The sequence below is a fragment of the Polypterus senegalus genome, chromosome 2, assembly GCF_016835505.1.
Source record: "Polypterus senegalus isolate Bchr_013 chromosome 2, ASM1683550v1, whole genome shotgun sequence".
In the NCBI taxonomy this organism is placed as follows: Eukaryota; Metazoa; Chordata; class Cladistia; order Polypteriformes; family Polypteridae; genus Polypterus; species Polypterus senegalus.
The window spans coordinates 51,959,830-51,987,576 of record NC_053155.1 but is presented as its reverse complement, the minus strand read 5'-3'; the positions used below and the strand labels follow the sequence as shown (position 1 = coordinate 51,987,576).

Below are 27,747 nucleotides of genomic sequence, written 5' to 3'. Positions count from 1 at the left end.
CCCCTGTTAATGCTTGGTGCTTCTAATATGGGTTTCAGTCCCCTGAGTGAATTAAAGTATACTGTATTCATTCTTGCTAAATTATATATTATTTCAACCTTGGTATAGTGTACATAATTTTTTTTTGTTTGCTTTGGTAAATGATTTCCTTATTGCATTAATAAATAAAATTTTATGTATTGGACTATAATTCAGCAATGGATACAATTATAAAGTAATTTTAAATTAATGAAAATAAATTTTGATTTATTCCTTAAGCACCTCTCTTCAACTCTGTGTTGGGCAGCTGCTAAGCATTTTGATCGGCAATATTGAGAATAAACTTAAGGACCAAGATTCTTTAGAAAATTTAAGGTATGTGTTGACAGAGGTGTTTTACTGAAAATGTACGTTTTCCACCAAACACATAAGTCAATTATTAAATACTGTAATTTCATGTCAGAATAGCTAGCTGAGAAACTCTGTTGTTCTTCCATTTTTTCTAGATTTAGTATTCTTCATTTGCTTTTATTATTATATCTTTCTTTTGTCAGTATGCCACAAACAAAGTGCAGTAGATCAATATGAGTAGGCACTGGCACATTCTTGAAAGTATTTTGTGTTCTGATCCTGACAGCTTTAGTTTTACAGTTTACCTCATATTCTTAATTACAGAACAGTTCCTTTAATTGAAAGTATTGCTGACTTATTGAAAACAGTTTGACTTAATTGTATTAAAAACTAACTAGCTCCAATGAAATGTATTCCACAGATGGAGATCTTTCAATAAATTCTTCACTGCTTGTTGAGCATATGTTTTTGCAGAGACAAATGTAGTATCATTGAAAACAAATAAAGCAAGTAGAACAATAAAATGTCTGCTGAGTGGCGACTGGGATATGATAGAACAAGTGTTAATCTAGAGCAGTGGTTTTCCCTGTAGTGCCTCAGAAGCACAGGTTAGTCATTTAAGCCAGTGTTTTTTCAATATGGATGCTACTAGTGCTCTAACACTGTATTTGGGAGTTTGCTGAATAAGGGCAAAGTGCGAAACTCAGAGAAATTCACTCTGAGAGGCAGGAATAAAGTTGTTTTAGTTCCTGTATGGGAACGTGGCTTAGAAATAGGAGGACATTCCTGAGGATGAGGTGCCACAGCTCCCCAGCAGGTGCTTATGTCAGTGCCATTATATTAGCTATTCCTACATCTCAACATCCCATCCACTAATTTCAGCTGCTTGCAATGTTGTAGCCACTTCTGAAGCAGTGGAGGGATCATCTCTAGTTGCAGTTGTGTGGCTGATTATGAGAGCCACCATTGGTGAGATGGCAGAGATGCAGCAAAAGTGTTGAGTGCAGCACTGAAAGTGACAAAGCAGTGGTTGAGAGCTGCATAGTCCAACAAATCTAGCAGAGAGATAGAAGCTACAAATGGTTGAGGAAGAAATGAGAGCATCTCTCTCCAGTATTCCATGTAATATTTAAAAGATCTAAGAATCATGTCAATTCTAAATCTAAATCATCATCTTCTTTCTTCATCTTTTTCCACTTATATGTGTGGTCGTTGTGCTTGATCAACTTTTTCTAGACACCTCAGTTTTGCACCTCTTCCCCAGTCTGACCCCTTTCCTTCAAATCGTCTTTTACTTTATCTATCCACCTCTGCTTTGGCTTACCTCGCTTTCTTTTCCCTAGTACCTCCATTCCCATTACTCATTTGCACACATATTCATACCACTTCAACCTGATTTCTTAGATATCTCCCCACTTTTGGTGTACCTCTGATAGTCTCATTTCTTATTCTGTCCTTTTTTGTAAGTCCCCACAACCATGTCAGCATTTTAATTTCTGCTGCATCTAACTTCTTCCCCTCTGCTCCCTTTACTGCCTATGTTTGAGCTCCTTAAATCATTACTGGTATTACCACAGTCTTAAAAACCTTACCTTTAACCTTTGCCTTAATTCCTCTTTCATACAATACTCAATACCTTCTTCCAATTCTTCTATCCATACTGCACTTGGTGGATTATCTTAGCATCTAATTTTCCATCTTGGGCTACACTGGTCCTAGATATTTAAACTCATCCACTTACTTTAATAGCTATTCCTGCAGGCTAACTTCTGATTCCTGATCTTAATTAAACATCATATAAATCTCATTGAAAAGTTGAAGTAATAAACCAGTTACGCTGCTTTGTTTAATGGCTGTCCATAATTAATTTATATGTTGTATCCCTTAATAAATAATACAATTTATTACTCTTCTAACATTGGTTGATTGTGATATTGGGAAGTAGATTGAACGTAAAATTTGAGACACCATAGAATAAGCAAATAAATAACAATCTGTTTAAAATAACATATGTAATTAAGAAGCAAAATATTTAATACAGTGAAATGCTGGAACATCTGATTTGTGTTTTAAAATCTTGACGGGAGAAAGGAAAACAGGGCTGAAAATCTCTCTTTGCATTTACAGCTACAAATAACATTGTGTTTTAATACAGGTGGAATCCCATTGTTCACGCAATTCATGGGACCATAAAAATATTTCATTATATTGGAAATTTCGATGTAATGAATATGGGGAAAATATGTATAATATTGTGACTGGGGTTACTGGTGATTTGCCATCTCTAAAGGACAGCACTGTTGCGTCTTGCAAACAGTGAACCAAGGGTAAAGCAATTGGTTGTCCTCAGCAGGATCAGGCTTCCCACATAACGTGTTTGTTGCAGAATGTTTAGAACATTTAACACTGGGTTTTGATGTGTTCTTCTTCACACTCTCCTGGTCTGCCATAGCATTGTTTCCAAACTGTTGGTGTTCTTCTAATCTGAAGATAGGAGCTGAAGCAGGAAGATTACTGTGTTGCGATTCCCATTTCGTGTGCATCATGGCTGAAGTAACAGCTTCTATTTTGAATGAAGTCTTGAGACTGTACCTGCCTTCTGTATACAGCAATAAAGTCCCTGTATTTTACTTGGAAACCTAGACTCACCTTTATGTCTCTCGTGCAACCCCAGTTTGACAATACCTGTGTTTTTTTTAAAAAAAAAAAACAGTGTTTCTTAAGCTGAAAAAGTATTTTATTTGAAAATTAGATGTTCGATGTAACTTTTTTTTGTAGAAATGCAAATGTGCTTGTCATTTTTTTTTTTTTTTTGCCACAGGTCTTGGTGCCGATCTTTAACTTTGTTTTCTTTTTTTTTGATCCTCAAAATTGTTAACTGTGTTGAAGACACGATTCTGAATGCTTTCACCACGTCATTTTTCTTCATTTTGGAATCAACTTTTTTCAGGATTGTTATCTTTTGTTTCAGCGTAAATTGACACTGTTATTCACTTTTTTTTGTTCATCACAAAGAAAACCTTTGAGAAGCACTATGAAACTCAAATAGTAAAGCATATGCACATGACACAACTACCCACGCAGACTCTCGTTGGAGCACTAACTCAGAATTTAGCTATGTGTATCATGTCTCGCCAACACTTTTGCTGATCCTCAAGACTGCCTGAGACCACAAATTTAGCAACAAACTGTCACTTTTGTTTGCTCTAACAAGAAAGAGACAGCTTGTGGCAGGGTAACCAAGACTTGGTGAAAGTATAGGTGCAACATTTAAGTATTTTTTGCATCTCATTATTTTCTTCGGTGGCCATTTTTGGTCAAAAAAACGTGTTATATTGAAATGTATTAAACATAATGTTGTATGAACATTTGTCTGGGCCAACAAAAAGTATTTTGGCTTATTTATTTTGTCCGTTTGTTTGAATTGAAGGATTTTGGTGAAAAAAAGTATATAACCAATTTTAAGGCAAATCTCTGACCTACTAGGCTTATGGAGAAGCCAGGGTTTGACCCTAAACAAAATGTATAAAGAATGATTTTATCACTTACACTTAAAACTTCATTTTAGGATTCTACAAGACAAACTGTATTTTATTAAAAATAGAGCGAGTGACTCGCTGTTTCGATAAACACAATAGCACAATAGTAGGGACACATTTACACACTCGCAAGCACATTTTTTTTTTTTTTTGACTATTCAGTTCAATTCAATTTATTTTTGTACAGTGCAGGCTGAGACCACTTATATATTAGGTGAATATTATCTTTGGATTATATTTTTAAATTAGAGATCAAGCTTTACATTTGTCTGAAGAAGCAAAGTGAAGGTGCAGGGCAAGTTACTGTGAGTTACTACTGAAACATTTTTACAACAGAGAACATTTAAACATGATTTAATAACTTTTTATTGACATTGTACCTTAGGCTTAGTTAATCAACATAAATATTTCATTCAGCCTCATGCATCTAAATTTTATTTACAAGCATTTTAATCCAATATTATTCCCTATCATTGTTTTTTTTTTTTTAACTCCTGATTTGTGCATTCAGAATGAGCAAAGGTTTGCACTTCACCATCGTATTTTCAACCCAAAATAAATTTAATGACTTTGTTATAAAGTGCATTTAGTGTCTCATTTAATCTAGAATGATTATTATTATTTTTCCTTAGAAAGCTTCACTTGTATTCGGTGCATGACACAACCTTGATGCCGTTCCTAATGGCTCTGGACATCTTTGACATGAAGTGGCCTCCATATAGTGCCGATGCCATCCTGGAATTATATGAACACCGCTCTTCAAAAGAGGCATTTGTCAAAGTATCTTACTTGGGTAAGGTAGGTATAAATATAGAAAAATTTACTGTCCTCTTCTTGATAAATAATATCCTTGGCTTAATAATAAAGTAAAACAAAACAAAGCAATGCATTATGAAGATGTGATTTATAGTTTGTACCTTCATTAATATTAATAATAATAAGTTGCATTTATGGAGCGCCTTTCACAAACCCAAGGTCGGTTTACATACAGAGTAAAAAAACACAGAAGACAAAAAGTTCATAGAAGAGGAAAGTTTTCAGTTGAGTTTTAAAGGTGCAGAAAGAGGAGCAATCTCGGAGAGACTGAGTAAGAGAGTTCCAGAGTTGTGGGGATATAATATTGAAGGACCTGCTTCCCATTGTGGAGAGTCTGGTGTGTGGGACAGTAAGGAGATTGCTGCTCGAGGACCTGAGAGAGCAACAAGGAGTGTAAGGAGGTAGGAGCTGAGTGAGGCAGAGGGGGTCAAGGTTATGTAGGGCTTTGAAGGTGAGAAGTAGAATCTTGAATTTAGTCCTTGATGGAACTGGTAACCAGTGAAGCTGGGAGAGAACAGGGAAGATGTGAGCAAAATGCTTTGTGTGGGTGAGGACTCTGGCTGCAGAATTCTGAATGGAGGCAGATGAAGAGTGAATTACAGTAATCAGTACGAGACATTATGAAACAATAAACCAGAGTTTGAGCATCATTTAAGGACAGAAATGGACAGAGGCGGACTCAAAGTTAAGTGATGAATCAAACAAAACACCTAGATTTCAGACAGCAGGAGCAGGTTTGGCAAGTGTACCATCAACAGTTAGTCATTGTCTAACCCGCTATGTCCTAACACAGGGTCTGCTGGAGCCAATTCCAGCCAACACAGGGTGCAAGGCAGGAACAAATCCCGGGTAGGGCGCCAGCCCACCACAGGACACATACACACACACCAGGGACAATTTCGAATCACCAGTGCACCTAACCTGCATGTTTTTAGACTGTGGGAGGAGACTGGAGCACCCATAGGAAACCCATGCAGACACGGGGAGAACATGCAAACTCCACGCAGGGAGGACCCGGGAAGTGAACCCAGGTCTCCTTACTGCAAGGCAGCAGTGCTACCACTGTGCCACCATGCTCCCCTACCATCAACAGAAATAGAGAAATTGGATGCGTTAGACATTTGGGAGTTTGGGCCTACCAGTAACACTTCAGTTTTATTGGCATTAAGTTTGAGAAAGTTATTTTCCATCCATAGTTTAAGATCAGTGATGCAGTCAGTGAGTGTGCTGGAAGGTGAATCTGTAGGGCAGTGTGTATTAAGATATAACTGTATATCGTCTGCATAGCAGCAGAAGTTAAGGCCATGTCTGTGAATAATCTGGCCCAAAGGAAGGATATAAAGTAGAAAAAGTAATGGCCCAAGGACTGAACAGTGAGGGACACAACGCAACACAGGTGAGGAAAAGGATGTATATTGGCTGAGTATGACAAACAGTTGCCTATTAAAAGGATATAATGTGAGCCATTGAAGGGCTAAGCCAGAGATGGCTACAGCAGAGAGATGTGACAGGAGGATTTCATGATTAACAGTGTCAAATGCTGCATTTAAGTCAAGAAGGAGGAGAATATTAAATGAACCACAACCTGCAGACCGGAGAAAATCATTAACTACATGGAGAAGAGCTGTCTCAGTGCAGTGCTGTATGCGAAAGCCAGACTGAAAAAAGCTCATAGAGTGTGTTGTCTAGAAGAAAGGCATGGAGTTGTGTAGCATCCACACGTTCCATCAACTTAGCCAAAAAAGGGAGATTAGAGATAGGCCTGTATGTGGAGAGAGAAGGATCCAGGTCAGGTTTTTTAAGGATTGGGGTAACTGCAGCAGTTTTGAGGGCAGTAAGAGCAGCACCTGAAATGAAACATGCATTTATCAATAGGAATACTAATTATGGATAAGCAGGTCTTAAACAGAGAAGTGGGGACAGGATCAAGCAGATGAGGAGGAATTAGACTTCTTAATAAGTTCAGAGATGGCAAGAGAGTCAACAGGTGAGAATCAAGTGAGTCTTGATGATGGAGATGACAGATCGGAATGAGTGAGTGATTGAGGTTTGGCTGGGAAACTATGATAGATTTGATCAATTTGAACTATGAGGCCTGTTTTTTTATAAAGCCACTCAAGATGCCAGCTAGTGGCTTTCATAGCTGTGAGCTCATGGGTGTGACAGGGACAGAAGTTGGTGGCTGGAACCTGCTTAGTCCTAAAGGGAGAAAAGTCGCTAAAGTTGCATTCAATAAGGTTATGATCAGAAATACCAGAGAGTGAACCTGAGACAGAGATTATTCAAGCCATTTGAATAAAGCAAATCAAGAATATGACCATGAGTATGAGTGGGGAAATTAACATGGTGTGTCAAGTCAAAACATTCCAAAGTTGAGATGAATTCAGCTTGCCCAGATATGAAACCAAACTATATTTTGCTGACTTTCACCTTATCCCTGATCTTTTGTCTAGCACTCTCTCAAATACTTTGACTAGCTGCTCCCAAAGTTTGATCACACAATCGACCAACACTCCAACGTGTCATCTTTTCTTTTGAAAAAGAGTTATGGCCTTTGTAGGAATCCTCCCTTCATATAACATCTTGTTGCACATGTCTGTCAACCGTTCAATTTTAGGAGACTCTGCAGTCTTCATCATTTCTGATACCACTTCAGTTGGGCCAACTGCTTTACTCACCTCTCCGGTTTTAAAAATTACACCATGATCCTTCTGTTGTCTCACATTTAACGATATTAAACCATTTGTTCTCATGTAGAACTCCCCCATGTGTAAATGTCAACAAGAACTCTGTCAACAAGTGAGATCACAATTTTATTTGACTTGTACATTTTTTTTAATCTTTTAGAAGAAAAATAAATTACTTCAGTTACATTTGATTAAGGAAATAAGTGAATTTGTTACTAAGTATTGTTGAATTAGAATGTAACACAAATTAGTGTCTAATAATAATATTTCTACAAATACCTTTCAAATAGGGAGCAGTTCATCATTATATACAAGCTTGGTAATGCAGGGCCGAAAGACCAAAATATTTCATTGCAACCAGTCTCCTCGCTCAATGCATATATATTTTTGTCAACACTGCGTGTCGATTTACCGAAAATTGAAAGTGCTGCATTTTTTTATTAACAATTGAGGAAACCCAGCTGTTTTTTAGCATTTCTCAAAATTTTAAACTTTAAAAATCAATCCATATATTTATTTATGAGAATTGATATCAAATGTCCTGTATGTGCTGCAGCTGTATGGTTATGGGTTAGTCTGGGTCAAAGCCTTGTGACCAGTTGTACGACTTACTTGCTGGAATTTTCATGGTGAACATTTTAACTCTCATTTTGTTTCATTACACACGGTTGACGATTTTCCAAGTAGACGGTAAAAGATATGCAAGTGAGTTTAGTATTTAGCTCCAGGAAAGAGGACAATGGACTTTTGAAATTTTCGATCAAGTGGGACAATGTTAGTCAGTGGAGATATTCGATAAATTGGAAAGGAAGGAAATTTTCATTTCATGAAGAAGTGAAGAAAGCTACAGACTCAACTTTTAGGAACCTTCTGATGTGGAATAACACGTATAATATCACAACTTTTCAGACAGCTCTTGTATAAAAATGTCCGCAGAGGAGGGCTCTTTTATTTAATCTTAATTTGTTCAGGTAAAATTCCCGTGAAACACCATTTTGTTAAATGGAAATTATTATTGCAAGTTGTAAATTATTACCAAAACAATTAAAGAGGAAACAATTGCATAATAGAACATCATTATTATACAACTTTTATAGTCGTGCTAGTTGAATTCTTGGAGCCTTGTATTAAGTAACTGGTTTCGTTTAAATATCTACATACACTATTCCTGATGTAATGGTCTTAAATAATAATTATAAAGTTAGACATGCACAGAAGTACATTGTTAGTACTAAAAGCTTTTATGGTAGTTAGATCAATTCACACCAGGTTGAAGAATATTATTCCATATAGAGTGGCATATCATTATAGTGAAAATCCTCCAAATACAAGACAGTGTCATCTTTGACGTAAAGTAAGGAAAGTTGTAAAGTTAAGCCTAATGCCACAACAGTACACCTCACTGATTCTAAAGACTTCAAAATGTGACAGTTTTGAAAGGAGGTAACTTTATGATCGAGGCATTAAACAGATTGATCATATATTTTAGTGTATAATGCATTACAGTGTGAGTGACACTGAGAGATGGGAATCCAGGGAGATAATGCACACAAACATAAGAGCTATTTGTAAAAGTAAGTTTTTAAAAATGGATAAATGGTAATTAATGTATTTAGTAGTAATTACTTACCTTGTGGTGTCACACTTGTATGTACAGTAGTACCTCTGGTCACGACTGTAATTTGTTCTAAAACTTTAGACACAAACCAATTTGGTCACCACCCAAACGTAATTTCCCCATAAGATTGTATGTAAATACAATTAATCTGTTCCAGACTGTACAAACTGTATGTAAATATATATTTTTTAAGCACAAAAGTAGTTAATTATACCATAGAATGCACAATGTAATAGTAAATTAAATGTAAAAACATTGAACGACACTGAGAAAACCTTGAACAACAGAGTGCAAAACTAACATTGCAAGAGTTCACGCTAGACCCTTATGAACCACTCGCTCTAAACACTTTATGAGTTTTAAGCACAGGGGAAAAAATTAAATGCCACTTCTCTTGTGAAACTTTTCAAACCATCCTACTACTTTAAATTCCTCATCTTCGCCACTCGAGGAAGGATTTTTTTTCAGCAAATCGGCATGAATCTTCCTGGCTTTCTTGCATATGATCGCCTTGTTTACACTATCCCCTGCAAGGTGCTTCTCTAGCAACAATTTTTGCACCTCTTCCAACACTTAAGGCCTCTGCTTGGTTAACATTGTAACTCCTTTGGCAACATCAGCTGCTTTGTTAGACCCTGTACTGTATACGCAAACAAAAGAAAACTGAGAATGGGAAATCATTGGCTTACAAACGTGCATAAGGAAACTGGCCACCAGTGTTTTTGTTCACCACCAAAGCGTGTGGTCGTGAACAGATGCAAACTTTTGGCAGACTTTTTGATCGTAACCCGATTTGTACGCGTTCGGAAACATTCGTGACCAGAGGTTAACAATTGCGCTTGCCGTTTTATTTAGTCTCACCTTAAGGAAAGGTTCTAATTAAAATACATTGAGACAGCAGATGCACAAGCACATCATGGACACCACTGCGTGGCAACTAATACTTTAACATTACTTGCCCAAACTGACCCAGTACTATCCTCCAAACAAAGATCTTTGTCACTACCATTGTGTAGTAATGTCATCCATAACATTACTTGAAAATCTTCCAATCAGAATATGGATACAGTATACTGAAACATGATCAAATGATTTAGGGTGAAAGGAATATTATAGTAAAATTAATAAATTCTTATGAATCTTATTCCCATGTGGTGTCCATGCAGAGTTTTCCTTTGAAATCAAAAAGACTTGCAGTTCCAGGTGAAATGACCTGTCTATGTTGTGTGTGTGAGTGGACTTTGAGATGGACTGCTGTCCAGGACTGTTTCCTATATACTGTTCCTGTATTTGGATTAAGGGGGTTTGACAATGTTATGATTTGCAAAAGCTTGAAGTAAATGAATAGCTTCATGATGCCTTGATAGCAGAGGATACTCTGCACGTGACAAAGGGATTGTGGGCAAAAGAACAAATAATGTATGTCTGCTGAGTAGAATACATGTGTGCCAGTAGGGCCAGGGCAGTCTTTGTGTAAAAATCTTTTTCAAAAATTGCAGACTTTAACAGTAAATACGTTAGTTACACAGTTTTTGTATCATCAGAAAGAAAAGACACAAAATTATCAACAGCAAGCCAAGTACACAGCCTAAATAAAACAGCAATCTAATTGTGTTATTAATATAAAATTAATTATTCAATAAGTTGTTGATCCAGGTTACAATGTACTAAAATGTGAATATTAGGAAACAGAGTTTAACCATCATTCAGTGAACTTCATTGAAACTTCATTTCATTGATAATTTATAAATGACAAAGACGGCAGAAAAAATGCATTTTAATATAAATAATATCAGCAAGTATAGTCAATGGCTTCATTATCTAATTAAATAAATGAATAAATAAATGAATACCAGGTCAGTGGTAACGATGCTGCCTGGCGGCTCCAAGAGTCTTCGTTCAGGCCCTGATCACTGTTGGTGTGCAGAACTACACCTGTTAATATGTAGTAAAATATCGTGACACCACTAGGAGTTTAGTGCATCACACTGATACTTTGACAACTAATGATAAACAAAATACTGTCATATTAAGTTTCTATGTTTGTTACCCTTCACTTTATTGGTTAACTACGCAAGCAGAATCTTGACGTGCAGCATACTGATTTGTCAAAAGCGAGTTCAACTCGTACGGCTGCATTACAAACAACTTCCTGATTTTTTTTTTTTTTGTTTGTTTTTTTTATATGTTTGCATTGTTTAATTGGGAAGTGATTGTGTGTTGGTGATAATTAATTTTAAATAAACTTTTGACCAATTAATTATCCAAACTGGCTGCACCAATCAGAGGAGGAATCTCTACTCAAAAAATCTTATAGACTCTGAAGAGCAACTTCTTGGATCGTGGGGCATGCATTTTCAGTGCTGAGGAATAAAAACATTCAAATATCGTATCACTAACTTTGATTTAACTGGCAGGCTTGGAAACAACACCTCAGAGTGTCTTAAATGGGGTGAAAATAAAATGGGGGTCTGAGAACAAAACTGTAAAACTTGCACTGCCTATCTAGAGTCGTGCATGTTATACACTGCACTCTGTTTTAAAGTTTAAATCGTTTGTGTTTTGCTTTTTGTAATTGGATTTCTTTGTTTTTAATATTAATAGGATCAACTTGTAAGAGGCTGCAGTGATATTTACTGTCCACTGAGAGACTTCAAAAAAGCACTTTCATCTTACGTGATTGATGAGGTGAACTATGAAGAGAAATGTAACCAGCCTGTAAACACTGCAAACTGTTTTTAATGGTCAGTTTTTAAATACTTTTTCATGTAGTGCGTTTATCTTACTGTGAACAAAATACCAGTAGTTTACGTATTTAATGCCGATACATTTTTTCCTTGAATGAAAGTTTCACCTCCACCTCTATGAATTTGTTTCATTTGGCAGGAGACATTGCAGAAGATTTTTTTGTGAAAGTTCATCTTTTTAAAATACAAATCATGATTGCATATAATGAACAACTTCATTTGACTCCAACTTTTGAATTTGTGACTTAACTAAATATTGCGGGTTTTGATTTTCTGTTGAAGTCTATAACAATAACAAACGTTTTACTATAAACCTTTAAATCAGGAGTTGCTAGAATGATCATTAAATTATAACAGGACATTTAGGCTTTTAAGTTAATTTCCTATTTTGAAAAAGGGGGTTAAAAAAAGAAAAAAAGATATTGTTCATAGAAGACTTTGTTGGTGAAATTCTCCAGTTCCAAAGAAATTGGTTAAAAGCACACTTTTTTTTTTTTTAAACAGTGGCTCATTAAATTTTATTATAGTCATTTTAGTACGGACAAATAGAAAGTTCCATTTCTTGCTGTAAGAAAGCTTTATTTTATAACAGCCTGTTTTAGTGCTTCTACTGTAGAAGTTTCCTTTGTTTTAGTCATTTGCACCAAATGCTGGCTATCAGGGTGGGTCAGGTGTACATGCGAGGGGAGTACCAATATATGAATTTAAATATTTGTTTCAAATTTCTGTACTTTGTAACTGAAGTAAATTATATAGCAAAATGTAAAACAGTCAAGTCAAATTCATTTTCTGTAGTGCAGGCTAAAAGCGCTTCACCAAGTTTGTAACCTTACCTGCTGCATCACAGCCATTGCACTGGTAACTGAACCAGATATCAGCGCTACTCTGCCATGCAGATGATGCACTTCTGCTCCAGAAAATTGTCCAGTCTTGATTAGTTTCAGGAACATTAAGTGACAGTGGCCACATTACCCACTTTACTAACAAAACGTGTATCGTTAACGTCTTTGAGACCTTTTACTTGTGTTCATATTTTTGGAGAAATAAGAATCACATGGTAAAAATATAATACAACATGGATAAGTTGCAGAAACAGAACTCCTCCAAGCCTCATACAAAAGGGAAAAGCCACAGTTCCTTGTGTAGAGACAGAGATGGGGGGGGAAAATCAAAGACGAGGCCGATAAGAACCGTTATGAAACCAATGTCCGCACACCTCCACAGAGCCCGACTCTCTGGCACACTAGAGAGAGTGGAAGGGAAAGCAACCTTCATTCATCTATTGCCCGGCTGTGTGAGACCTTCTCCTCCTATCATGCACAACCAGGAATCTCACCACTGGGCAAGGAAGGCAACTTCTTCAGCTTTAGCAAAAAGCCTCCTGTAAATGGGTCTCACAGTTCTTAAGATTTGGCACTCCTTAATGACCTTCTGACTTAAGAGCTCAGGTATCAAAAAACTGACCAGAAACATCTCACTGGCATGACAATGCCAGTCAGCTCAGGTTTACCCACAGGGCACTTTGACTAGACCCTTAACACCAACCCTCTTTATATTCCACACACAAGGATCGAGGAAAGTTTAACATTCAGGTGACATCTCTTTTCCAACTTACGAGCACCCTTTACCTAAAGATTAACATAAAAATCTCTTTACTTCAGTTACCCCTGAGCGCCCTTAACACCCATAACACACATTAAAAAAAAAATCTTTTTCCCAACCCAGTAATACAGAGTCTCTCCAGCACTTCCAGTTTCTCTCTTACCTTCTCCTTCTTTTTCTGACCACACTATTATAAAAAAACATCCGTTTTTATATTCTTTAATCTCAATCATAGGTCACAAAATAAATTGAAAGAAACAAATACACAGGTACAACAAACAATGTTATTGGACAAAATGTGAAATGTTAAGTACGATACAAACCTGTTCAAGCCCAACACTCCCCTGAAAACCTGAGTGCTGGACCTCAACAAGCAGAAGACAACGGCCTGACTAGCCAGCCTTCAGTTTGTGTGGTTAAAAAGACTGAGATCTACCTGTCCTTGCAGCCTCATTCTGTGCACCATACCTCTGGTGGAGAGCCTATTGGTACAATGTCATCTGCAACAGAGAAAAGGCAAACATAATACACCCCCAGCGTCAAAGCGCGGTGTTCTTTTGGCCATTTTAATCTTTGACTAGTACCCCAAAGTCACCTTTTCACAGTTGCTGATCATAATGGAATTTGTTGAGCCAGTATATTTGAATATTCACTTATATTTCATATGAGTATTTTAACCCTAATTCATAGGCACATATAAATAATACATAAAGTGCAAAGTTTACTCACTCATAAGAAAAAAGTAACAACAACAAATAAACCTTTGCAGAGCAACTGCGGCAGCGGCACAAAGCCCAATCTCTTGTGTAAAATACAAGCTTCCTCTGTCTCTAGTGGTAAACAGAAATCGATCCAAGGACTGTCATAAAAATAATTTTGGAAGTTAAAGTTTGGGTTGGATGAGTACATAATTTATACATAAATAGTTTCATATTGTTAACTTGCTGCTTCAGAGTGATTTAAAGTGAGTTTATGCGTATATACAGTGGCGTGCAAAAGTGTGGGCCCCCTTGTTTAAAATGTCCATTACTGTTAATAGTTAAAGTGAGCAGAAGATGAACCGATCACAAAAAGGCATAAAGGAGGACACATTTCATTTTTGCATTCTGTGCAGACTTGTTGTATTGCATGTGTTTTGTACAACTGGAAAGGAGCACCATGCAGAGGTTTGGCCACCCCAAGATACTAGAGGTCTCAGGCCTTCATTAGATAATCAGGGCTATTCCTTGTCCACTGTCACCATTAGAAAACCCAGGGGGTACAAAGTGCAAAGCTGTGCAGATCCTCTGACTCCTCCGACTTTGGCCTAACAATCCGCAAGCCATGGGCCCCTCTAAGCAGCTGCCTAGCTCTCTGAAAAATAAAATAATTGATGCTCACAAAGCAGGAGAAAGCTACAAGAAGATAGCAAAGCATATTCAGGTAGCTGTTTGCTCAGTCCGTAATGTTATTAAGAAATGACAGTTAACAGAAACAGCGGAGGTCAAGATGAGGTCTGGAAGATCAAGAAAACCTGAAAGAACTGCACTTTGGACTCATAGAATGGCGAATATAAACCCCCATTGACAGCAAAAGGCCTCTAGGAAGATTTAGCAGACTCTGGAGTGGTGGTGCACGGTTATGCTGTGCAGTGACACCTGAACAAATACAGTATGACCTTCATGGCAGAGTCAGCAGAAGAAAACCTTACCTGCATCCCAGCCACAAAATTCAGCATCTGAAGTTTGCAAATGAACACCTAACCAAGTCTGATGCATCTTGGAAACAAGTCCTGATAGGTCAAAATAGAACCAAAGGGGGGTGTTGTATTCCAACATAAGAACACGTCTCCAACTCTTAAGCATTGGTGGATCAATCGGGCATTGGGCTTGTGTTTCAGCCAATGGCACAGAGAACAGGTCATTGGTAGAGGAAACAATGGATTCAGGTAACCACTAGAAAATTCTTGAAGCAAACATCACACTGTATAAAAAAAAAGTTGAAGTTTAAAAGAGGATGGGTACTAGAACAAGATAATGATCCGAAACACACCTCAAAATCTACAATGCAATACCTCAGGAGGCCCTCTTAGTCCACCGACCTAAACCTCATTGAAAATCTGTACTGTAGATAGATCTCAAAAAAGCAGTGCATGCAAGACTGCCCAAGAATCTTGGAGAATTAGAAACCTTCTGCAAGGAAGAATGGATGAAAATACCCCAAGAAAGAACTGAAAGACTCTTAGCTAGCTACAAAAAGCATTTACAAGCTGTGATACTTGCCAAAGAGAGTCTTACTAAGTGCTGAACCTGTCGGGTGCCCAAACGCTTGCTTCAGGCCCTTTTCATTTTTCTTGTATTTTGTACCTGTGATTGATGGAAATAAAAAATGTAATCTTGCTTAAAATATTAAAATGTGTCATCTTTAACTTGATGCCTTGTGGTTATCTTCTGCTCACTGAACTATTCGTAACAACAGACATTGTAAAAAAGGAGGCCCAAACTTTTGAATGCCACTGTGCTTTCTTTTGAGAGATTTTATTTTAGGGGCAAGACACTAAATATTTTCAAATAGGGGAACACCTTGTGCCAAACAGTCTAACTTTGTAAAGCTATGGGGCATGACATCTAAACTTGGTAGAATGAAGGCCGTCAAACTGGGGCAGAAAAACTTGACTCCAGCTGTTTGGGCATCATGACATGTCGTGGTTATGTATTGTGACATCCAGTTGTGTTTTGGAGAGAAATCCTTAACGCACCACATATTGTGTGTTTTATTTAGTTGATATTAGTGTAAGCAAATCATACAAAATGTTGTGCAAATGTCCTCTTTCCTTTTTTAAATGAAAAAATGTAAACCGAAATACCTGTTTTTGGCAAGTTTGGTTAACCTTCAAAATGTAACTAACGTATCCAAATGGAAACTTGGCCTTTTTGTGAATCGTGATGTATCGTAATGTTATATTTGACATAATCTGGACGGTGGCAGTGTCTTGCAGTTCATTTTACTGTGAACACCACATGTGACAAGTTGCAGATAAACACACATTACATTTTATCAGCGCATATCCTTTGTCTGGTTTTTTGCTAAAGCCAGCACGGTTGTCCACCTGCAGATCATCATCAACTTCTCAGTACTAATGAAGAACCAGCGTGTTTTGAAGTTGAAAAGCCAAAGAGGAACTGGAAAAAAAAACAAACACACCATATAAACGAAGAAGGAACCAAACCACAATTGAACAGAATGAAGCTCAGCTGTTAGTTTTTCTGTACTTGGAGATGTTGTTCAGAATGCGATACGAAGAAAACAGGACGGGGCTTCGAAGGGAGTGAAAGTTATTATTGAATTTTTTTTTTTGTTGGTTGATATTTACTCACACGCTGAGGCAGTACTACTTTTAGGTCTGAGGCCAATGGAGAGTCAAGATTTACTTATTTTTTTCATGTTTTAGCAGTTTTTAGCTTTGAATGGATCAACTTGCAGTCACCTTTGTAACATTAAATGAGACTTTACAGTTTTTTTCAACTGCTTAAACACTTAATCAAAAGTATTCCACAGCCAGCAAAACCTTACACTTGTGGAGCAAAACGTCAGCCCAGATTTGCACAGCTACAAGCACATTGTCAGCCTCGCACCTTTTGCAAAAACACTAAACACGCTTGTATACATCAGACACAGAAAGCTATCATGTTGTCACCTCCTTGTCATGTCAAATGGCCACACCTGGTTAAACACAACTACAAAGTGTACAGACACAAACGGTCTTAATTGTAGACACGGCAATCTGGTTTACGCTCTGTAAAATGGCAATAGGTGAGTGAACCTGTCTTCAACAAAAATGGAAGGCATCAGAGTGCAGTTTTAGAGGCGGGAGGACATGTGCAAAGACGACAAAGACCAACGTTAGCAAATGAAATTTGTGCCACACTAGTCAGCCATGTGATAAGCCAGTGTTTCCCAATCTCGGTCCTGGGGACCCCCTGTGGCTGCAGGTTTTTGTTCCAACCAGATTTCTAATCAGTGACAACACCAGATAGCACTGATCTCATTTAATTAGCTGGCATTATTTTTCTTTTATTCAACATTCAGAAGAGTACTACAGCAGCATGATTTTTACATTTATAAGACATTTAGCAATATTTCTGCTTTTGCTTTAGATTTAAATGCTTAACTCTCATTGTTGATTTCATTATATTTTGCCCTTTCTCTGTGCCGTTTTCCCCCTTTGTTGCATCTTATTAATGACAACTTAAAACAAGCAGAGCAGACATGCTGGCAAACAACACTGAATAATCAAAGGCTGCCACTAATTTAGCATCAGACCCACTAATTAGTAAATAATGGATTAATTAAACAATTAGAACACCTAGAAAAGTAGAATGAAAATATTGTTAAAAAGAAAAAGATACATTATTCCCATATAACTACTTGGTACATTTTTATATATATACTTATTTATTTATTTTTTTTTAACTAAACTTGGTTTTCAAATTTCTATATTGTTCCCAAAACACAGAACTTGGGAAATAACACATCACTTAATTAGCCCAGGAGTCCAATTAAAACCAGAAGCTGGTTGGAACAAAAACCTGCAGCCACAGGGGGTCCCCAGGACCGAGGCTGGTAACCACTGGGATAAGCCGTGGACTAACGACGAGGGAGTTTAGCCAAATCTCAGCAAATAGCCAGTGGCATCAGTAATTTGGACATTTCTTCAAGAACACTGGCAACAGTAATTCAGTAGTTTATTGTATGCGCTACATCAGCACTTTTTGGTACCCATTCCTGTGATATTTTACAGTAATCTTGATAGCATTGAGGGTCAAGTGTGCCAAAAAGGAAGGGGAGCCATATTCAAACAAGAACAAGAGTGATAACGCGATAAAACTTCATGTTCAAGATATTCAAACCAACATAGGTCAATGACCACAGTTATCGCCTAAATCCTTAAAAAAAAACAAAAAAAAAACAAAATTGACATTTTCAAATGAAACAACTTTATCGAGTGCTGCTTGAAAGAAATTCAGAGTGTGAAAGGCAGCCAGCCATGTGTACTGGTTAAGGCTTTGGACCCTGAGGTTGTGGGTTCAAATCCTGCCACTGTCAGTGTGTGATCCTGAGTAAGTCACTTGAACTGCCTGTAATCGAACTGAAAAACAACAAGAAATGTAACCAGTTGTGTCATAAATGTTGTAAGTCACTTTGGATAAAGGCGTCAGCCAAATAAATGTGCAAGATCTGTGGCATGAGGATGTGGAGGGAAGTATCGTCGCTTTCCTGTAGCATTGTGCTCTGCACACAACTGCTTGACATGTAAATGTGCTGCCCTGCAGACCAATATTGAACAGCACAATGTTGTCTTTTACTGTATTTCAGAGACTTCTTCAAAAGGATGCTGAGGAAATTCCACATAAGTTTACATACATTGGTGAGACCGGGTTTAACCTCACAAAAGTCAGAAGAAGAGGAAGAAACGTCATTGGCCATAGGGCTATTTTCATTCTAGCAGGGCAATGCAGGGGGTAACGTTACCCCTTGTGCTGCCATCACACAGAATGGGGTCCTCCACTTGCATGCCAACTTGGGTCCTTACAATACCACCCACATTGTCGCCTTTTAGACAAATTACACATCATCATCATCACAGCAGCAAACCCAGTGGCCCAGATGAGATACACAGTTGTCTGGGAAAATGCATCTTTCCACCGATCTCCTCCGCTCCAAAAATGGTTTCATCAACAGCCACAATTTACAGATCAATACCTTCCACCATACTCCCCCTTCCTAACCATCATCAGAGTTTTTCTCAGCATGGTGGCAGAAGGTTTATGATCTTCAGATGCCCCTTCATTGAAACCATGGAGGAGGCCTGTGATCAAATTGATGCAGCATCTGTACATGGCTAGATTCGACATTCTAGAAGGTTCTTCCCAAGTTGCCTTGCCAATGAGAATATAGCCTGCGATGCAAACGAAATCCTATCTATGGTCAGATCTAGCTTTCTTTTTTTTCTTTACTCTACTGGATACAGTAATTTCTGCTTTTGTCTCCCCAGATGTGTTTGCTAAGCTTACAGTGGCATATACAGTAGCAGGAAAACTGGGATGTGTTTGGTTCTGATGTTCAGTACTGAACGTCCTGAGCACTGGAGAGAAGTACAGTGAATGCTGGTCTTGTGTAGTGTTTGGTCAATTGATTTTTGTAATTTCTCTCTGAACTTTAATCATTAGGAAAGCAGAAATGCTGAAAGCGTTTTAGGTTGAGCACAGCAGTGTGTAATGACGCATTCAAATAGATTTAATTAATAGGACTCGTGTGTGTGTGTGTGTGTGTGTGCACAATATGACAACAAAATAGCATTGTTATAAACAACTGTACAGTTTCATTCTGCAAATGGTCTGAGGACTTCTGCTACTTGGGTGTGTGGTTGTGCTAATTGTGTGCAGTGGGGATGCCATTTTCAAAATTGTGCTTAATCAAAAAAAATAAAAAATAAAAAAACTAAAGTGGAGGGAGACCTGCTGCAGTCTCCTTCACAGCCACAGCAGCACCACAAAGGAGACGACTGTATTAGCAGTGAACTAACGGGATTCGCTCCTAGTTAGAAAAAATACAAAAAAGGATTAACCGATCGGACTCGAACTGAAATGTTTCGGTATAATTTGACAGCCTCACAACAAACATCTTTCATTTAGAAACCCTGACCGCTGGTTGATGTCAACAATCACTGCGACATGTTGAACTTGTGTGTAAAGAAGAGGCAGGGTACTAAGCACTTTATACGAAACAATATATTTTATTTTTCTTCCAACACCACAGCCCTGGCAAGTGGTTCTGTACCAAATTTAATGGAGTTACACATGACAGTTTTACACTGGGGGGGAGGGAGTTAAGAAAAAAATATGAAAACAACCAAAAAAATAATAATAATAATAATAAAAAACTAACAAACCTGCATTATTTCTCATATTCAGATTCACCCCCCCCTCCCCTCAGCACACGTCTACCCGGGATTTTCTCGGATTAACTGACGGAGCAGTAATAAAAAATATCCGCAATCACCTAATTGTTGTGTTCGATGCAGGCCCGAATGTCAGACCCCCTAACCCCCGCCCCCTCCCTCCAAAAATAAAGCCAACAAGTGAGCATCTTACAATATTTCACTGGTTCTACAGCTTTGCCTTTAGTGCTGACAGCAATAATGAATTAAAAAGAACACTTAACAGTTATTCCATTTTTGTGCTTTTTTTTTTTATAATACTATATGCATGAGGTCAAAGGTTTGGATTGTTATACACTGGTGGGGGGGAAAAAATTGAGAGCAAAGACCCCAACCCCGAGGGTAAACAGTACTGACATGTTTATAGTGACTGGTGCAAATGTTATTCACCTTGGTAATCCCACCCCACCCCACCCCCCAAAAAAAAATAAAAATAAAAATTGCTGCACAGTTCCCTTTTACAATACAAGTACAGTACACAAATACAAAGAGTATTATTTCCGGAGGAAACAGATTCATGACATACATACAGCAATAACGGTGCAACTTGTGACAAAATGGCAAATTTTTAATTTTTTTTTTCCTTTTAAATAAAAAAACAGCAACTGGAGAGCTTTTATTTGCAACCCGTCCATGAAAATGGATCAAAAAAAGAAAAAAAAAATCCTTGGAACAGCGGAGTTATTGATGTAAAACTTCACCGTAGGTTAATCTCATACATTCTGTAGTTTTTGGGGGGAAGAAAACAAAAAAAAACCAAAAAAAACAAACAACCCACCCCCTTAAAAAAAATAACACCCTAATGCTTTGTTTTTGTACACCCCCTTGGCATTGTACTCCATGTCACAGTAAGACTGTTACACATGCAAGTATTTAGTTAATTACTCATTTTTAAAACGACAGTTTCCCACTCTACTTACTGGGGGTCGAGTAAGTGTTGCCCAAAACCTGGAGGTCCAAATCTACAATACATGTGCTTGTGATTACAAGTCTTTCTATAGCAGCTTAGAACATTATATTCCCTGGGTTTCCAGGACCCTGGTTGAATCCCATTCCCACATCTGCTGCCATGCCTCTTGGCCTCATTTGTGGAGGCATCATCATAGTTTGCTGTGGGCCACCCATCCCATGTAGTGACATCATCATGTTAGGAGAACCCACTGGTCCTGGGTGGCTATAAAGAACGCCTGGTCCCCGTTCCTTTGCCTGCATCATAGCCGGGTTTCCCATCATACCATGTTGCCCAGGCATTCCAGTTTGTGCAGGTGACAATATACGGTGTTGAGGTCCCATCATACCCTGTGGCATAAATCCCGGAGGTCTCATTGGATTGTGAGCTGGGCTACCCAGCGGCATGTCCTGAGGGCCCATATGACCTGGACCGGGTCCACCCATTCCTGGCATGGGAAGTCCCATTCTTGGATTTTGCTCTCCCATCATTCCTTGCATCTGAGGAAATCCAGGGACGGGGCCAGAAGGATGTGGGGGTTTACGGCCTGGTGCCTCACCACGTGGGAAGTACTGTAGGGTTTGGCTGGGTTTATCTGAAGGGATGATCCGAGACAAGTCAAATTCTGGAATCCCTGAAGCACCAGGACGGATGACCTCTTGAAGATCAGGGTCCGTGAAGACTGAGGGCATGTTATTACCCATGGAGTTAAAAGAATCGGGGCCTCCTGGAGCATTTGGCTTACAGAGCACTGGTTCCCCACCAGGGCCTTGGGGCATGTTACTTAGGCGTCCAAGGGGTCCCGCTTCACCTGGGAACCCCATTCCATGGGGAAAAACACCTTGAACTCCACCAGGACCTGGACCATTGTGAGGAAAGGGGACCTGTTGAGGGGGTGATTGCACAGGTGGAAAACCCTGCTGCCCATGAGGGAAACCCATTCTACCTTGTGGTAACATGTGAGGATTATTCATTCCAGGATCTTGAGGACCAGGAGGCATCATCATATTATGAGGAATCATACCTGGCCCCATTGGACCACCATGAGGCGGAATATTTGGCCCCATTGGATTTGGAGACGGCATCTGGTTAGGAATACCATGAGAAAGGGGCTGTGATCCAATAGCGTTCATTCCCATCGGGCTCAGTGAAGGCATATGTCCGGATGAATTTGAAGCCATTACACGTGGGTGGTTTGGGTGGTGGTTGCCTCCCATGCCTGTATGGAAAACAAAAAAAAAAATTAATAAATGGTTAGAAACCATTAACACAGAAAAAAATGAGAAAACCCCCAAGTTCTTGAACAAAGCTGAATGTTGTCCTGCTTTACAGCACACTTTAAACTCAGATAAGTCTCAGTTCCTTATCACACAGGTTCCTTGCACATGCAAATGCGGCTGAAGTAAAAACATTCCATCCAGGTGTGTCAAGAGCAGCTATAACTCAAATAAAGAAAACCCCTTCTTGAGTGATCAGTAAATGGTTTAAAACAAACACTGCTATGAGAGTATCGCAGCAGAAAGCATCAGTAAGTGTCAGTGGTTTACACTTTCACTTTAACTCTTTGACGGCTGAATATCTTCTCCAAAAAACAGTTTCTGAAAAGCAATGGTTTCACGTAGAAGTCAACATAAAACATACGTTGCTGCATACTGTGGCTGCCAGTTTGCCAAGAATGTGTGGCAGGCTTGCTGTCTTCATGTGGCAGCAGCAGTGGTCACAGTCGCAGTGCATTATAACCTGGTTTCTACCTCTTATCATTGTTAAGTGGCAATCCTCCCTGGCAAACATGGTCAGTACCAAGATTAGCCGGGGACCAATCAGCTGAAGCTGGAACCTCACATTTGTTTTTGATCACTTGTATGAAAATCGGAGTCCGACAAGTCATACAGAGATAATAGGCAAAACGTTGTCCACTGAGTATTTTGCTTTACACATCAGCTTTGGTCTCTCGCCAGATGTCAGTGCCATTTTCAATGCTGCTACTCACACGAGTGCAGCAAATCTCGGTCAGACCAATAAGGCTATTCTATCTAGCTATGCTAACTTTCTTTCTAGCAACGAGAGTCCAACTAAAACATAATGTTGGTTTTGTCACCGTTTACAGTTCATTACCATCGCCAACTCCTCCTTTTGACAAAAGTCAACATCAGCCCTGAAAGAGTTGAAAGCACATGCAACTGCCTGTAGACATTGTGATACTAAATTAGCATATCATCACAGCACAACGGCTAGGCCATAACATCTAAAACCAACATTAGGCTTCACCAAAGACTCTCCTGTCACCTCAAGGTCTCTAGTCGTGGTGTGCTATTTAACTTGCGTTATCAGCCTATTTTTGGGTGTGGAAGACTTTGAATCCTTTATGGCCTAATGAAGAGGACCAAAATATAGTCAAAGGTTCTCAGTCTTTTTCACTTTCAGGGAGTGGTCCCATCCACTTGCTATTTTCTGCTACAGGTTCCTAACTGGATTTTTTGGGAATGCACTTCTTGAATGTTCACAAGAGCATATGAGCTTCATTTCCCAAACTTGTAAATAATATTTAACTTCTCTAAACTCAAGAAATGGCAGCAGTCGGCTCAAAATTAGCCTGACCAGCATTTATGAGGAGGAGAAGGTACATGAAGTCAATCCCACATCACACAACTTCGGATTGGAGGAGGATGTCAAAATTGACAATTGCCATTGCTGATCTTGTCACCCAGACATGTCAATTTCTACGACTAGAAATCACTGAGGATGTTAAATTACCCAACAGCATGACAACCCTCCAGTGTGGTATCACAAATCTATTTCCTAACAGACAATAAGGTGCTGCCTGATAGAGCCGGGGCTGTTCAACAGCTTCTCTGTTATAACTGATCACTGCATGGGTGGGCATTCATTGGTTGTCAGTTCTCATGCACATGGAGCCCAGTTCAGTGAGGGCGAGTTGAGGGATAGTTGGACTGAGTCACTGGGTATGTCACACTGTGACTGGTGGTCATACGAGTGTAATCCAACTCACTAAGTGAACTAAATGAAGTCAAAGACTGAAAATCATTGCAAAAGTCATTTTATTGTAACGTGGTGGCCTTGTGTTTATGCTTGGAGAAAAACCAAATAACGCAACTTATCAGTAACTCTGTCAGAAAAACAGGCCTGCTCATCCACTGATAGCTTGGACTGCCAGTAACAGATAGCGCTCCTTATTTATATAGTGCACACGTTTGGCCCGTTTTGAAAGGCAGGCTGAGGTCCGACTTGAAATATTCGACCAGACAATAAAGCCCATCATTTTGCTATAGAAACAGGTGGATGAATCAGTGAAAAGCTAAAGCTGACCAGTAAACAACGGCAAGATGTGAAGTAATTTTTACTGGAGCTGAAAGTTAAACTTTACCCTTTTTATTGGATAAAATTGTGCTCATTACCCATTTAAAATTCCGCTTCCCCCAATTCTAGACAGAGGTCCAGGGGCCATTGTGGCAAGCTGTGTAGACAAAGGAGGGCCATGGAAAACACGCAACATGGTGTTTTAATGAGAAAATATTGTACATCTTGTGAAACATGTAGTAATATCAATTTTTATCTTTTGTTTCAAGACTACTTGATTAAGTGTCAGAAGAATCTGCACATTAACCAATTACTAATATACTTGAAATGGTAGCACTATTTGTTTCCAGAATAACTAGTGGTGGTGACCTCCTTGAACATTTTTTGTTCTTAAATTAATGACTGATGATGGTATTTAAAATGAGATTCTCCTAATGACTTTAATAGTATAATGGAGCCCAGAAACAAATCCTCTTCAGCCTGACATTGGTGTTTAAAGGCGAGAGTGAGAGGCTGGAGAACACGTCCCATGTTTAAGGATTTCATCGTGAGAGAAGACTAAAAGGCCGGTTTTTCTACAAATCTTAGTCTCCATGGTACAACCTGAATGTATACTGCCAGGGGATTTGGCTGTAACTGCATTCTTGGGCAGCGTCTTCCACCTAACCATGAACCTCTGTGTAAAAATGTCGTTCCTGATTTTTTATTTATTTTATTTTTTTAACTAACTTAATAATTTACCTCCCAATAGCACCTATTCTGGCCTTAAGTTTAAAAAAAAAAAAAAAAGGACACCACAATACCTAGAGTAGGCCATTTACCTATCGAATGTTCATCAGTTGTGTGTAAAACGAATGTAAATATCACACTGCTCCATATTTCTGAAATGGATGTTGTGTATCCCTGTGTTCGCTTTTAAATTTCAGTTGGTTTGAGTTAATCAAGACCAGGATGACTTCTTCACAAGCTGCGAGATGCATGAACGTACCCAGCTCACTTTTAACAGTCATCTACATCGGTTTGATGAACATGTTTAGGTGTGCTTGTGTTAAACATGGTTCTTTGGGTGCTGTTGGAGAACAATTATTACTATTTTCTTTATGTGTTACGGTTGTATTAAAGTGTAATGTTAGAAGGTCAGCTCAAGTTGGACGGTTGAGAGACAAAGTCAGAGAGGCGAGATTGCGTTGGTTTGGACATGTGCAGAGGAGAGATGCTGAGTATATTGGGAGAAGGAAGGTAAGGATAGAGCTGCCAGGGAAGAGGAAAAGAGGAAGGCCTAAGAGAAGGTTTATGGATGTGGTGAGAGAGGACATGCAGGTGATGGGTGTAACAGAACAAGATGGAGAGGACAGGAAGATATGGAAGAAGATGATCCACTGTGGCAACACCTAACGGGAGCAGCCGAAAGAAGAAGTAGTTTACAATTTTCACTAAATAAAAATGAATGCAACCAGCATTATTATAACATATTGGGTGAAATACTAATAGACCCTGTCATTTTTTTTTTGTTCTGTTCGAAGGACTACTGTAAGTAAAATAAAGACATGAAAAGCTGTCAGACTCTTGTAAAAACACCCAAATAAAAAAGAGTAATGTTTACAAACTGGAATTTCAAAAACATCACATTTTCAATTTTGAAGTGTCTCGACTCCGAGTGGCCTGTCCAAATGTGAAATTGTCATCATTGAAACAGATACGATGGCTTCATTACCTGGCATGCTGTTCAAAGGCGGGAGGTTGGGTGAGCGGGCAGGTGGTGAATCATCATCTGAGCTCGCGACCGTCTTGATTGCATCATGGTAAAGCGGTGTGGAGCTGGGCATGGCGAACTTGGACATACGGGACATCATAATGGAGAGAGGATTTTGGGAAAGAGTCGGCTCTGAGGGTATGGCATACGGGCTGCTGGACGGAAGACTTCCTGGGAGGTTCATGGAAGATGGTGCACCAGAGGAGCTGCTGGAAGGAGGGGCTGTAGTACCACCACTGCCACCTAAAAGAAGAGTAGATGACAATAAATGAGAAGGTAAGCAAATGAGGACTTTAAAATATATTTATGACAGAGGGCTCAAACACATTAACTTGTAAAAGTTTTAAAAGAATATTTGCTAGATCAAATAGTAATACCCAAAAAACACAACTGTTTTCTTTCAGAAAGCAAAAATGAAAATAAGCCAAGACACACGACAGACAGAAATACTACTATAAATTACTTTTAAAGGAATATTCTATAGTTCTTTTCTAAATTATGAAACAGCAAAATTAAATAAGCCATCTAGCAAAAATTGCTTGAGATTTTATTTTCAAAGTAAAAAATGGGTGATGTTTGAAAAACGTTGTGTCTCACTGTACAACGTGTGAAAGAGAAAAGCCACCATGTTAACTGCACGTTACTCTCACCACCAGGTGGCAGCATTCTATAATAATGGCTTACACAGCATCACAAACTGGCTGCTTATTTTAGACATACAAGCACGCACCCCCCCACAGTGCGCACCCTGTGTGACAACAAAGTGTTTGAGCAGTTAGGCTGCAGGGAAGGCTCAAGCTCCCTTCGGAGTTCTCCCCCTACACTAATCAAGTTAATGATCATGTCCTTCATTTAAGATTTAGATACTGTAAGCAACAAGAGCTGATGTGCTCCTGTCAACTTTGGACCCGTCCTCTCTCTGTTTGCCTACACCTGCTATATATGAATGCAAGGTTAGAGGCCCTGTTGCTTTTTTAACAATTACATTTGTCCATTCATCTTTCAAAAAAACAGCAAAATCGCAAAAAATGCATAAAGGAAAGCAACAGTGCAACAGACTACAAGAAAGTTATATTCCGTAAAAGCTGTTCATTATGTGGAGGTGATTGATATTCTCAATTTTCTGTTCTATTCCATACTATTAAAAGTTTGTCTATTACTTTCACCACAGAATTGGCATTTTAAAATATTGATAGATCACTGTAAAGCCGCGCTGGTACAAATTATCAATGATTATGTTGATATTGTTTCCTGCTCCAGAAGCTAGTTTCAGGAATTCATTAATCATTTGTCTCTCAAGTGTATCATTCACTAAAAACAGACTTGAAACATTTGCTTGTTAGAAACTAAATGACCCATACAGTTACCTCCCTACATCTCTTTCCATCCCTGCTTCACTACAAACAAAG

The 27,747-nt window shown here is 38.7% G+C and overlaps 2 protein-coding genes across 6 annotated transcripts in view; one reads left to right on the top strand and one right to left on the bottom strand.

The window, feature by feature from the left end:
- Positions 1 to 20,225, top strand: part of acp6 (acid phosphatase 6, lysophosphatidic) — a 59,025-nt gene extending 38,800 nt beyond the window's left edge. The window contains exons 8-11 of one of the 3 annotated variants that reach the window (XM_039743670.1): positions 259 to 354; positions 4,502 to 4,667; positions 11,595 to 11,734; positions 18,695 to 18,795. In XM_039743670.1, the coding sequence (XP_039599604.1) occupies positions 259 to 354; positions 4,502 to 4,667; positions 11,595 to 11,732 (400 nt within the window). In that variant the 3' untranslated portion in view covers positions 11,733 to 11,734; positions 18,695 to 18,795. Of the gene's footprint in view, positions 1 to 258; positions 355 to 4,501; positions 4,668 to 11,594; positions 11,948 to 18,694 lie in introns of those variants that run through there. The other 2 variants (XM_039743668.1, XM_039743671.1) reach the window with 2 other exon arrangements.
- Positions 20,226 to 20,561: 336 nt separating this feature from the next.
- bcl9 (BCL9 transcription coactivator) overlaps positions 20,562 to 27,747 on the bottom strand; it is a 522,554-nt gene continuing 515,368 nt past the window's right edge. For all 3 annotated transcript variants that reach the window (XM_039743665.1, XM_039743666.1, XM_039743667.1), the window contains 2 exons: positions 26,300 to 26,581; positions 20,562 to 22,486 (listed from right to left, as the gene is read on the bottom strand). In XM_039743665.1, coding sequence (XP_039599599.1) covers positions 21,324 to 22,486; positions 26,300 to 26,581 — 1,445 coding nt within the window. In that variant the 3' untranslated portion in view covers positions 20,562 to 21,323. The remainder of the gene's footprint in view (positions 22,487 to 26,299; positions 26,582 to 27,747) is intronic.